The 13,194-nt window shown below is 37.7% G+C and overlaps 1 protein-coding gene across 4 annotated transcripts in view; it reads left to right on the top strand.

Annotated features, from left to right (window-relative positions):
* NDC80 (NDC80 kinetochore complex component) overlaps nucleotides 1-13,194 on the top strand; it is a 315,825-nt gene that overhangs the window by 215,708 nt on the left and 86,923 nt on the right. For all 4 annotated transcript variants that reach the window (XM_033940389.1, XM_033940387.1, XM_033940386.1 and 1 more), the window contains exon 14: nucleotides 6,996-7,088. In XM_033940389.1, coding sequence (XP_033796280.1) covers nucleotides 6,996-7,088 — 93 coding nt within the window. The remainder of the gene's footprint in view (nucleotides 1-6,995; nucleotides 7,089-13,194) is intronic.

The raw sequence follows: 13,194 nt of genomic DNA, 5'->3' as shown, positions 1-13,194 counted from the left end.
ACGGGCCATATCGAGGTAGAAGAGGATTTCTATTTTTTCAAAGGTCCGACGGCAACAAGAGGACAGCCATGGAAAATCAGGGGGGGAAAGTTGCACGGCGACACCAGGAAATACTTTTTCACCGAAAGAGTGGTTGATCGCTGGAATAGACTTCCACTTCAGGTGATTGAGGCAAGCAGCGTGCCTGATTTTAAGAAGAAATTGGATTGTCATGTGGGATCTCTGCACAGAGTTAAATAGGGGAGGGTCATTGGGGTGGGCAGACTAGATGGGCCGCAGCCTTTATCTGCCGTCTTTTTCTATGTTTCTATGTTCTATGTTCTTGTTTGTCTCTTCAATATTCACGCCCCCCTCATATATATACAATTACTATTTTACCTTTTATTTTATATTTTCTTAACTGGCCAGATACATGTTGATGGTCATTATATTAAATACAATAAAACTTGAAACTTGATATAATATTGCAGTAATCTAAGATTTGCTTAAGATTAGAGATTGAACCAGCAGTCGAAAAGAGAGGAAGTCAAAATAGTGTTTGTACGAAGTTTCCAAAGGGTGCAAAAGCATTTTTTAACCTGAGCATTAGTATGGTCTTCAACAGTCGGGCAAGGATTTTGATAGTAGAATTAATTGGGTAATTTAACCCATTTAATTTCAAAGAGGTATTCGTTAACTTGTAGTTAGGAATTGCCAAGAAAATCTTGGTTTTTTCTGGGTTCAGTTTTAATTTGAATTGTGTAGTCCATTGTTCTACCTTAGTGAGAACAGTTGAGGTTAATTGTTCTGTCTCTTGCGTCAGTGAGGTTATGAGAATAATTGTAATGTCATCTGTGTATATATACAATTTCAATTTTAAGTCAGATAGCATATGTCCCAATGATGCCATGTAGACGTTGAATAGAGAAGAGGAGAGAGGGGAGCCCTGTGGAACTCTACAGGGATTACACTAGGATTGTGAAAAGGTTCCATCACTGTGAACCTGGTAAGTGCGGTTTTTTAAGAAGCCTGTAAACCAGTTTAGTACCTGTCCAAAATGCCAATAAAATCGAGGCATCTAAGCAGAATGTCATGGTCAACAAGGTCAAAGGCACTGCTCAAGTCAAACTGAAGTACCAGTGCACTTTTTCCCAGGGAAAACAAATGGAAGAGGTAATCAGTCAGTGAAGCTAAGACTGTTTTTGTACTGTAATGTGTGCGAAAACCAGACTGAGAGTCATGTAGAATGTTTAACTTCTCTAAATATTTCACGAGATCAGTGTTAACTAGACCTTCCATTAGTTTAAGGAAAAGTGGTATGTTGGCAATGGGTCTGTAGTTGGCAGCCGAAGAGACTAGCTCCTTGGAGTTTTTAATAATAGGAGTCAAAAGGATGTGGCCGAGTTCCACCGGAAAGTAGCCAGTAGACAAACGGAGAAACCCAGTTGAAAAGTTCTGCTTTGAATGGGAAGGGGGCTGATTACATGATTGTCGGTGGGCAGTTGTCTAATAGGCAATTGGATTTTGCATATTTAGAGTAAAGCTTGAGAAATTGCTTCCAATCTGGATTTTCAAAATGATTCCAGATCATGTCAGCAGTTGAACCTTCATTTTCTAATGCAGATTGATTGATTGATAGGTCTGTGCTTGTAGCTATAAGAGAGGATTTCAAATTATGAATTTTTGCGGCAAAGTAGTTGGCTAGATTTGCAGCAGAGGGTGGGAGGGTGTTATAACATTTATGTAAATTGACTATTCTGAAAAGTTCTTTGCTATTCAGCGAAAGAGAATTAATTGTTTGGGAATAATGTTTACAACGTTTTTCTTTAATCATTCTTATATACTCTTTAACTTTTAGTCGACAAATGAATCTGTCCTTATCTTTCCCTGATTTACACCAAATTATTTCTGATTTACGTACTTCTCGTTTTAAAACTAATTGATCAGCATCATACCAGCTGTCTGATGAACAATGTCTTTTTTTTTTTTTTTTTTACACATTCTTTCAATGGTGCAATATCGTTTAAAACCTGATCACTGAAATGTTTCCATCCTAGGATGAAATTTGGATCTAAGTCAGAGTTGGATTTTAAGCTATAGTGTGACCAAAATTCTACTGGGCTCAATTGTCCTCTTGTCCAAATCGTTTTCTCTTTGAGATTGATCCTAGGCTTCCTTTTGGGTTGTGTTTTGGTCCAGCATAATTTAAAATTACATAGAAGGTGGTCAGACCACGGGATGTTAGCCCAGGTTTCACCTTTAAAACTTACACTGGGGATAGTTGGAACATTGGAAAGAAATGTAATCAAATCTAAGTGGTGACCTTTCCTATGGGTTTGAGTTGGAGGAAGGAAAGTAGATCTGCTATGTTGGAATTCTCTTCCTGCTCGAGGTGTAAATTAACATCACCGGCTAAAAGATTGTAGGCGCCGGCTACCAAGTTTGTAAGGAGGAATTCATAGAGGTCTTCTTTTGCTAGGATCCATTTATTAGGGGGCATATAAAATATCATAACGATCAAACTATCTTTACAGTCCTCTGGATATTTTGCAAGTGAGAATTTCCAGATCATTGGTTAGTTTAGAGTAGAGAATGACACGGTGGCGGTTTACCCGCGGCCACCGCATTTTAGCTGCGGGTCACCCGCCGAAAACGGGGAAGAAAACTAGCAGTCGCTACGGGGACTGAAGGATGCCGCAGTGAGGCATGAAGGATCGCGCAGTCCCCGCAGCTCACACCCGCCTGCCCAATCGATTCTAGTGTTTAGCCAGCTCTCTCCCATCTCCTCACCTTAGTTTGTAGATTTTCTTTTTCGGCGACCCGCACGCTATCAGAGAGCCGCGCACGCGCGGCTGCTCAGTGTTCAATCTTCTGCTCTGACGCAACCGGAAACAGGAAGTTGCAGCAGAGCAGAAGATTGAACACTGAGCAGCCGCGCGTGCGGGTCGCCGAAAAAGAAAACCTATAAACTAAGGTGAGGAGAAGGGAGAGAGCTGGCTAAACACTAGGATCGATTGGGCAGGCAGGTAGTGGCTGCGGGGACCGTGCGATCGCTAGTGTTCCCGGCTCAAATTGGAAGGAGGGAGTGAAAGGGAAAAGGATTCTGGGCCAAGGGGATGAAAATGGAAGAAAAATCCACAGCAGGAAAGAAAGGGAAGGACAGGCAGGTGAGCCAGATGCTAGAAGCAGGGGGGGGGGGGAGAAAGAGGGAAAAAAGCTAGATGGGGTTGAAAAGAAGAGACACACTGGTATGGAAGAGGAAGATAGGGGAAATCTGGACACAGGAAGGTAACAGAAAGGGGAAATTATGTGCATGGGGCATAGGGACAGAGACATAAAGGGGACATGCCATGGGGATGGTATATGGACACAGGGGGGGGGGCAATGGCAGATACATAGGGGAGATATTAGAAATGGGGAAAATAGGAGCACAGAAGCGAGATGGTTTGTGGGGATGGGACAGGGACCGAGCTCGCAGGCTCCAGTGGCTTGCACAAATTACATTGTAACGTGCCATGAAAATAAGAGGGAGGAAGGTAAATAGATAGGCCACGCGAGAGGAGCTGAAGGGTGGTAGAAAGGAACAGATGGTAAAGGAGGGAGGGAAGGGTGGTGGTGGAAAGGAATAGGACAGACATTGAAGGAGGGTGGAGAGGAACAGACCCTGAAGGGAAATGTGGAAGACAGAATGGGAAGAAGACAGATGCCAGACTATGGGGGAGCGGAGGGAAGAAGATGGGTGCTAGACCAATTGGGGGGGGGAGTGAAGGGAGAAGCACAGTAACAGCAAATGGAAGACGCAGAGAGAAGACACACAGTGGATGGAAGGAATTGAATGAGAAGATGTGGAAAGCAGAAACCAGACAACAAAGGTAGAAAAAAAATTCTATTTATTTTTTGCTTTAGTTGTGTTGATAAAAATTTATAAACAAAGCCCTGCCAGCTGAACATCTCTTTCTCTAGTTCAGCAGCAGGAACTTTGATTTATAAGAAAGGAATAAGCTAAATATTACAGTACTAAGGCTTATATGGATGCAGCGGGGACGGTGACGGGGCGGTGAATGGGATGGCAGTGGCGGTGACGGGGCGGTGAAAGGGATGGCGGTGACGGTGACGGGGCGGTGAAGGGAACGGCGGTGACGGGGCGGTGCAGAGGATGGTGGGCCGGTGACGGGGACAGATTTTTTCCCCGTGTCATTCTCTAGTTTAGAGTCTAGTACTTGAAACTCAAAATGATCTCATAGAATTATTGCTAAACCCACCTCCTCTTGTTGAGTTTCTTGATGGAGGAATAATTTTGTAATCTAAAGGTAGTATATCACCTATGATAGCATTCTGATCAGAAATTAGCCATGTTTCGGTTAAAAGTAAAATGTCTAGGTGGGTTTCATCCAGCCAGTCTTTGACTAATTGAACTTTGTTCCTAACCGAACGAATGTTCAGGTATGCTCCAGAAATAATATGCTGTTCCGAAGGAGTTGAGGACTCAGCACATTGTAAGTTTTTTAGGAATTGTTTTCTTTTGTGTGATGGTCTAGAGGAGTGGTGGGTGGCATTAACCACAGAGATTGGGAAAGAACCTGTTTCCATGCAGTCATGAAGGACACGAGGGGGGCGAAGTGATTTTTCAGGCCCAGTGATTCTATCCCATGTAAAGTAGGTTGGGATTGGTTCGAATGCTAAGGCTCTTGAAACCCAACTTCTCGTACCTAGTGTGACGCTACCGGAACCGTGGATACGCTTGGCTCCGGTCAGCGTCCAGAATAGCCCAAGTCCGACGTGCTTCCAAAGAAAGTTGGAAGTCCTGCTGGTCACACCATTCAATGTGAAAATAAAAGATTCAAAAGAGTCAGTTTCCAATATAAATCAAGTCCCACTTTATTGTGGCAATGAAACTGGAACAGGCTTCAGTTCATGTTTTCCCAAAACCATAAGTAAATATCACAAACACAAAAAGGTGAGTTGCAAACAAGACTCCTGCACCTCACACCTTTCTTGCAGGTACTTCAGGTAAGTAGAAGTGTGCAATCTTAAATGTTTCCGCCCTTGGCAAGCAGGCAGTCCACAACAGTTACACTTCTTCCATAATGCAAAACAATGCGGTGTCCAAGCCTTTGTTAATGAGCGGCTTGGCCCCAGCCAACTTAATGGGAGTTGGTGGGGGAAGGGAAGTAGCCGAATCCACAAACTTTCTCTGTAAAAACAGAATGCCACAAATGGCCCCGCAGTCCCAACCTAGGATGACATGTGGATTCTTCCCCAACAAGCTACCTCCTCCAGCCCATAATTCAAAACCCAGTCTTTCTTGCATTCAAAAAAAAAAACAAACCAAAAATGTAAACTTAAACAGTTCAGCACACTTCAACCCAAAACCCAAGGTTTTTACTTTCAGGCACCTAATAAGAAGCTTAGCACTGCTCCCTATCCTGACTCAGGTGCAAACAGTTCCCCTAAAAGGAACCTAAACAATGGCTAACCCGAGCATACAAACAAAACCCACCCAGCATTGAAACTTAACTTTCTTCCATAGGACTGACTTCAGTCATGCTGGCAGTTTCAAGGCATTCCATAGGCTCCGGTTCTGCTGGCTGGTTAGCTTCAGGGTCAGTGGCTGGATCTCCCATCTCAATGTCTTGAGGGAGTTGAGGTTCAGGAGCACGGGTCCTGCACACCTCCTTCCCGGGCTGGCCCAGGGCAGACTGCCTGCTTCCTTCTCAGAGCAGCTTCTAATGCATTAAGGCGGCCACGCCCTGTTCTTAGAGTGGGAAGGGCAATCTGCAGTTTCTGCCTAGCTTTACCAGAACTTCTAATCAGCTCCTGCAACTGGGAGCTGACAGGAGGAGGAGTAGAAGGATTCTATGGCTGTTCCAGGCTCTTACTCTCATAATCCTCCCCTCCCCAGGGATCAGAAATCTGGGTTTTAAAGGGCCATACTGGGCTTTCCCTATTCTTTGACTCTAGCCTATCACAATGATCAGCTCTTTTGATGGCAAGGCTAGGTTTAGCAAGAGCCTTACCTGCCACAAGCCGAGCTTTAGGGCTGGGGTTGTGACACTAGCAAGTAGAGAAGGAGAAATGCTGTAAACTTTCCTGTAAAATCGGTCATGTTGGCCCTGAGATTAAAAAGAAAGGTTTAAAGGGAATGAAACTAAAACCTACCGATCGAAGGGAAGTGGAGCAGGCTGTTCTCTGTGTAGAGAAGGGGATGATTGGCTTCCCTTACTCTCACTGTGCTGGCGAGAAAGATGGCCACATGTTGGGTCAGAGCCGTTTAAGGGCTAGAAGAGAAGGTGGCTGTTCGGGGAAGAAGGGGGCAAAGAGATTAGGTTCTTACCTTGCTAATATCTTTTCTAGCAGATAGTGTTATTCAGGACCCCTGCCTTGTCATTTATTTCCTGCGCCTGCTTCTGTCTCTCTCAGAATGTTCTTATCCAAACCTGCAAGTTGGATGTCAGTTGGACCTTAAGGGTATGACAAGTAGTCTTTTGCTAGGATACTTTGGGGTATTTACTTGAGCTCCATTAATGATTGTTGAATGGTTTTTAACATGTTTGTTATAATTTCAGAGCAGAACAGACTTGTTCTTCAGGAAGTTTCCCCGTACCCCTGCTTTCACGTCTGTTCTTAAAAGGATGCTTGCCTGCTTTGGAACTAACTATAGGGGGCAGCAGAGCCCTCTGTGAAGTAATAGAGATTCAGAAAAAATCTACAGTGGGTTCTCTCTGCAAGGTTTGCAAGCAGTGGGATATAACCTGCTCATCCAGAATGTCACAGCTATCTACTAGAAAAGATATTAGCAAATTAAGAACCTAATCTCTCTAACTTTATACCTAGGTGCCATTTTTGTCCCACACTGTACAATAGTAGTTCCCTATAATGCTGGATTAAAACAGTTTTGATATGCCTGGTTTAAATGATTTATGAGATACCTTCTATTCAGTTCTAAAGATGCATGGGAACTGTAGAAAATAAGCTAAATTTTATGCAAGTTTTCACAAAAATATTTTTCTTAAAAGGTGAATTTAATATTAACAGAGAAGAGAAAAGATGTAAAAGTACTCAAAGAAGAAGCCCAAAAGCTAGATGAACTTTACCAGCAGAAGCTAGAGGTAAGAATTGTGAAATGGCTAGAATAATAATGACTGAAGTTCTAGTGAATTCAGAATTTTTCATCTAGCAGATCCATATAGAATACATAAGTTTTATGTCCCTCTACTAGTCTGGTGTATTGGTTCTCAACTCAGTCTTCAAAACACATCTATCTACCCTGTTAGGTTTTCAAGATGACTACAATGAATATGCAAGAGATTTACATACAGTGGAGGTAGTACATGCAAATTTATTTCATGCATATTCATTGTGGATATTCTTAAAATCTGATTGGTTGGGTATGTCCCAAGGACTAGGTTGAGAACCCCTTGTCACAATGAATGCCTGTCCTATATTGTGCACCATGCAGCCACTAAAACCTCAGTATTCTCTACTTTCAGTAAATGGTGGACAGGTCTAAACTATGTAGCACTCTCTATACATTGGCTGGTTGTGACTCCTGGCCTGGTTGGAGAACTGGTCACCCAGTAGAAACTGAGCAGGCAGGAGGGCTTCAGGTTTCCTCTGCCTGTTCACTTGGAAAATACTTGGAGGAAGCCAGTTCATCCCCCCTTCTTTTCTACCATCCCATTCTCCTGGGCAACTCAAAAAAATATAATAGGCCAGACTTTCTCCAAGGGGGTGACAAAGTAATTTTTGCATTACCCAACAGAGTGTCTTGGATGAAGGCTATGGATTTTTTTTTCCAATCTCTTTATTAATATCTTTCAACAGTTTATGAACACCACCACAAACATTGGCATCAGAGGTGTGGCGTCCAAAACAAATATAGTTACCAGTGCTAGGGTCCACCCTAGGAGTCAGCACCCAAGAAAAAGGTTTAGATGTCATTATAGACAGTACACTGAAGTCTTCTGCCCAGTGTGTAACAGCAGACAAAAACATAAACAGAATGCTAAAAATTATTAGAACAGGAATGGAAAATAAGTCCAAGAATATTATTATGCCTCTGTATCACAGCACAGTCCAACCTCACCTTGAGTACTGCAAAAGGTTCTGGTTGCCATATTTCACAAAAGATACAGTAGAATTAGAAAAGGTTCAAGAAGAGTGACCAAAATGAAAGAAGATAGAATGCCTTTCATATGAGGGAAAGCTAAGAGGTTAGGGCTCTTCAGCTTGAAAAAGAGACAGCTGAGGAGAGAATATGATTGAGGTCTAGAACGCCTTTCATATGAGGGAAAGCTAAGAGGTTAGGGCTCTTCAGCTTGAAAAAGAGACAGCTGAAAAGAGAATATGATTGAGGTCTACAAAATCCTGAGTGGTGTAGGACAGGTAAAAGTAAATCAGTTTTACTTTTAAAAATTACAAAGTCTAAGGGACATTCTTTTTTTAAAAAAAAAAAAAAAATCTTATTCATTTTTAAAACTTATAAGTGTTTCAGCAAATAAAAACATTTTTAACTTAGATACAACACTTAATATTCTGCAATAATCCAGTTAAGAAGTTATCTCCCCCGTCCCCCCCCCCCAATTCCATAACAATCTTTTTTTTTTTTTATAATCTTTATTCATTTTCTTTTGTTACAACAAGTGTTTCATATAAACTTATTAGATACTTAAATATATACACTTGATATACATACTTATCATCTTCAAGTTTAACATTTTTTTAGAAAATTAATTTTATACAAGTTTTATAATATTATGCAGTAAATCTAGATTTATATAATTTCTTTTGAATGTAGTATTCCCCCTCCCTCCCTCCCTCCCATTCAATCAATAATATTTCAAAACAACTTTATTGTAAATTCATTCAACATTGATATAGTGTGTAAATCAGAAATAAAATCCCATCTCATTTCCCTCTAATCAATTTTTATCTTGGGAAAAGTTAATCATTCATTATAAAATTCTGTTAATGGTCTCCATATCTTTTGAAATTTATTAATATATCCTTTTTGTGTTGCTATGGTAAGTTCCATTTTATATATATGACAAACAGAATTCCACCAGAAAGTGTAATTTAATCTGTCATGATTTTTCCAATTCAATGTGATTTGTTGTACTGCTATTCCAGTTAAAATGTATAATAATTTGTTATTATTTGATGTTATTTGACTTTTTGTTCTCATTGTTGTTCCAAATAATATAGTATCATATGTCAAGGCTACTGGGTTTTCTAACATCCTATTAATTTGAGGCCAAATTGATTTCCAGAATGTTAAGATGAATGGACAAAAGAATAGAAGATGGTCTAATGTCCCAATTTCAATATGACAGTGCCAGCATCTATTAGATTTAGAGCTATCAATTCTATGTAAACGTGTAGGGGTCCATAAAGCTCTATGTAAAAGAAAAAACCAAGTTTGTCTCATAGATGCTGACAACGTACATTTTAACCTCCAAGACCAAAGTCGTGGCCATTGAGATGCACTAATTTGGTGCTTTATCTCAATGCTCCAAATGTCTCTAAGACCATTTTTTGGTTTTTTATTTATATATCCAGATATTAATTTATACCACTGTGCAGCTTCATGTCCTATTGAATTTATCTGGAAACACAAGAATTCCAAGCTGTGATAATTAGTAAGATTTTTCCATTCAGGGAACCCTTCTTGAATGGATTGCTTCAATTGCAACCATCTAAAATATTGTGTTTTATTAAGATCAAATTTATGTTGCAATTGTGAAAACTCCAGCATTTTACCATTTTTTATTATATCGTCTAGAATACGAATACCTGCTGTCATCCAGTTTTTCCAGATTATTTTGAAACCGCCTATTTTGATCTTGGGGTTTAACCAAATTGTTTGAGTTGTTGATTTACTAATTGGAATAGGAGTTAGATTACTTATATATCTTAAAGTTTTCCATGTATCCATGAATATTTTATGTTCTTTGTATAGCCTTGGCATTTTGATACTAACTACATGACTAAGACGTAATGGAAACATAAGTCTCCATTCTAGCCAAAACCATTCTGGGATATTTACATTGGGCTCTGGGAGGGTCCAATACATACCTTGACGTAAAATATAGGCTTGATGATACCTATAGAAGTTGGGAAAGTTTACCCCTCCCTCCGCAATTGGTCTTTGTAGTGACACTAAAGCAACTCTGGGATTTTTCCCAAGCCAAATAAACTTTGTCAATATTTTATTTAATTTTTTATAAAAAGAATTTTGGAAGAAAATTGGTATCATTCCCATTTGGTAACAGACTACAGGTAATATCATCATTTTAACAGTTTGTATTCTTCCCCACCAAGATAAGTGTAAAGGGTTCCATTGCTCACACATCTCTGTTATTTTTTGTAATAAATTTTTTTCATTAATTTTCATTGTGTCATCTATATTTTTTGTAATCCAAATTCCAAGATATTTAATAGCATCCTCCTTCCAAACAAAAGAGAATGATTTAAATAAACCTTTTGTACAATGTATATTTAATGGAAGTACTTCTGATTTGTTCCAATTTATTTTATATCCTGAAAATTTTCCAAATTTTTCAATTAGTTCAAGTAAATGTGGAATGGTAGATTCTGGGTTCCTCAAATATAATAATAAATCATCAGCATAAGCTGATATTTTATATTCTTTATCTGAATGAGGTATACCTTGTATCTCCTTTACTTGTTGGATTGCTAATATTAAGGGTTCTAAAACTATATCAAACAGTAAAGGAGACAAAGGACAACCTTGTCTAACTCCTCTTTGTAGATTGAATTTTTCTGAAAACATATTATTAATGTATAATCTAGCAGAAGGGGAGCTATATAATGTTTGTATCATTTGTGAGAATCCAGGACCTATACCAAACCATTCCATTGCTTGATACATAAATGTCCATTCTATTCTATCAAAAGCCTTTTCTGCATCTAAAGATACAGCAAAAGTGGGCTCGTTCATTTTCTTTGTTAAGTATAACATATGGAATGCTAGTCTAGTGTTATGAGATGAATGTCTTTGAGCAACAAATCCTGTTTGAGACATACTTATAATATGTGGGAGAGCTTTAGCCAATCTTAACGCAAGGATTTTTGCTAATAATTTTCCATCTACATTTATTAAAGAGATTGGTCTATAGTTTGATACCAAAGTGGGATCTTTATTTGGCTTTGGCAAAACTATTGTTAATGATTCTGCCATAGTGCCATTTGTACAACCTTTATTAAGTTGATATTGAATAAGATTTAATAAATAGGGTAATAAAAAGTTTTGAAATGTTTTATAAAATTCAATTGTATAACCATCACCACCTGGAGCGGATCCAACTCTAAGGGATTTCAAAGCTGTTTCTAATTCTTTTAGTGATATTGGTTCTTCCATACTTCGTTTTATATGTTCAGGAACTTTTGGACCCTCTAATAAATTTAAGAATTCTAAACCTTCCTTTTCTTTATTTAAATAAGTCTCGGAAGAATAAAGAGATTTATAGAATTTTAGAAATTGTTTTAAGATTGGATCAATTTGTGTAAGTGTTTCACCATTTTCATCTTTTATAGCAATTATTTTTGTTTTCTTTTTTTTCACTTTTAGATAATTTGCCAGTATTCTTCCCGACTTATTTGAGTTTCCATAATACAGTGCCTGCTGTGCAAATAAATCTTTTCTTATCATTTTTGATGATATTTCATTGTATTTACATTTGAGTTTTAACAGTTCTTGTTGTATAGAATATTCCCATTTTTTTATTAGTTTTAATTCTAAATTTTTAATTTCTTTTTCTAAATTAGAGTATTGTTTTTTATTTTGTTTGTTAAGATAAGCCGAATAAGAAATGATTTGTCCTCTTATTGATGCTTTAAATGCATCCCATAATATTTCTCTAGAGATCTCATCTTTATCATTTACTTGAAAAAAATCTTTCATTTTTATTTGAAAATTTTCACAAAATATTGGATCAGCAAGCAATGTATTATCAAACTTCCATATTGGTCTATTTGTATTTTGATCTGTGATCTTAATTTCAATCCATACCCCACCATGATCAGATAAAATAATTGGATCAATGGCAGCTTTTGTTACTTGATGTGCTAGGTGTTTTGATATAAAAATATAATCTATTCTTGAAAAGGAATTGTGAACATGAGAACAGAATGAAAATTCCCGTCCATTAAAATGAAGTATTCGCCAAATATCTATTAAATCACAAGTTTGTATTAAATTATCTAATCCCATTGATTTCATATATCTACTTGGGTTTTTGTCCAATAGAGGATCCATAACAGCATTAAAATCCCCAGCTACTATTAGATTTGAAGTAGCCAGTGGCAATATCAGTTGTTGAAGAGTTTTAAAAAATTCATTTTGGTTCGAATTAGGGGCGTATATATTAATCAACGTCATGGTAGTATTTCCCAGATTCATTTCCACAATTATCCATCTTCCATTAATATCTGTTGCCTTTAATTTGAATGTAGCAGTACATTTTTTATTTACCAGAATAGCAACACCTGCTTTTTTCCTTGTAGCTGGTGAGAAAAAACAATGTTTGACCCAACCTCCTTGTAGTTTACTAGATTCAATATTTGAGAGGTGGGTCTCTTGTATAAAGCATAAATCCGCATTTTGCCTTTTTAAAAATAGTAGAGCTTTTTTCCTTTTTATCATATGATTTAGACCATTAACATTTAAGGATATTATTTTAAGATCCATTTATGTATTTTTGATATATTTTCCTTAAAATTATGTGAATTGTTTTTCTTAATTTTTTCCCCCAGTATTTAAAATATTTTAGAATGTACACTTTTTCTTTTTTTTCCCATTTTCCATTATATTTTCCCATTCCCTTCCCTCCCTTCCCTCCCTTCCCTCCCCATTTTAGTATGACCACTTGGATACGCATTTTGAGGTTAGGTGTATATAACTCCTACAAGCTATTAAAATATATAAATTTATTTACTACTATTATTATTTAATTTATTTTATTTTATTTTATTTTTTTTTTTTTTTAATTATATTTCTCCATTTAGAGATGTTTTAATTTATTTTATTTCATTATAAATTCCCAATGTATAATTTTTTTTTTTTTTTTTTTTTTTTTTTGTTGTTTTGGTTTGTATTGTATAATAAAATAATTGTTTTCTAACAGTAAGTTCTAAGTGGTTTCAAGAAATGTTTTCATTTTTAAATAATAAGTATAATTTATATTATTTCCCTTT

Source organism: Geotrypetes seraphini, chromosome 4 (genome assembly GCF_902459505.1).
Source record: "Geotrypetes seraphini chromosome 4, aGeoSer1.1, whole genome shotgun sequence".
Taxonomy (NCBI): domain Eukaryota; kingdom Metazoa; phylum Chordata; class Amphibia; order Gymnophiona; family Dermophiidae; genus Geotrypetes; species Geotrypetes seraphini.
Note: the sequence above shows the minus strand (reverse complement) of the source record. Positions and strands in the feature narration are given on the sequence as shown.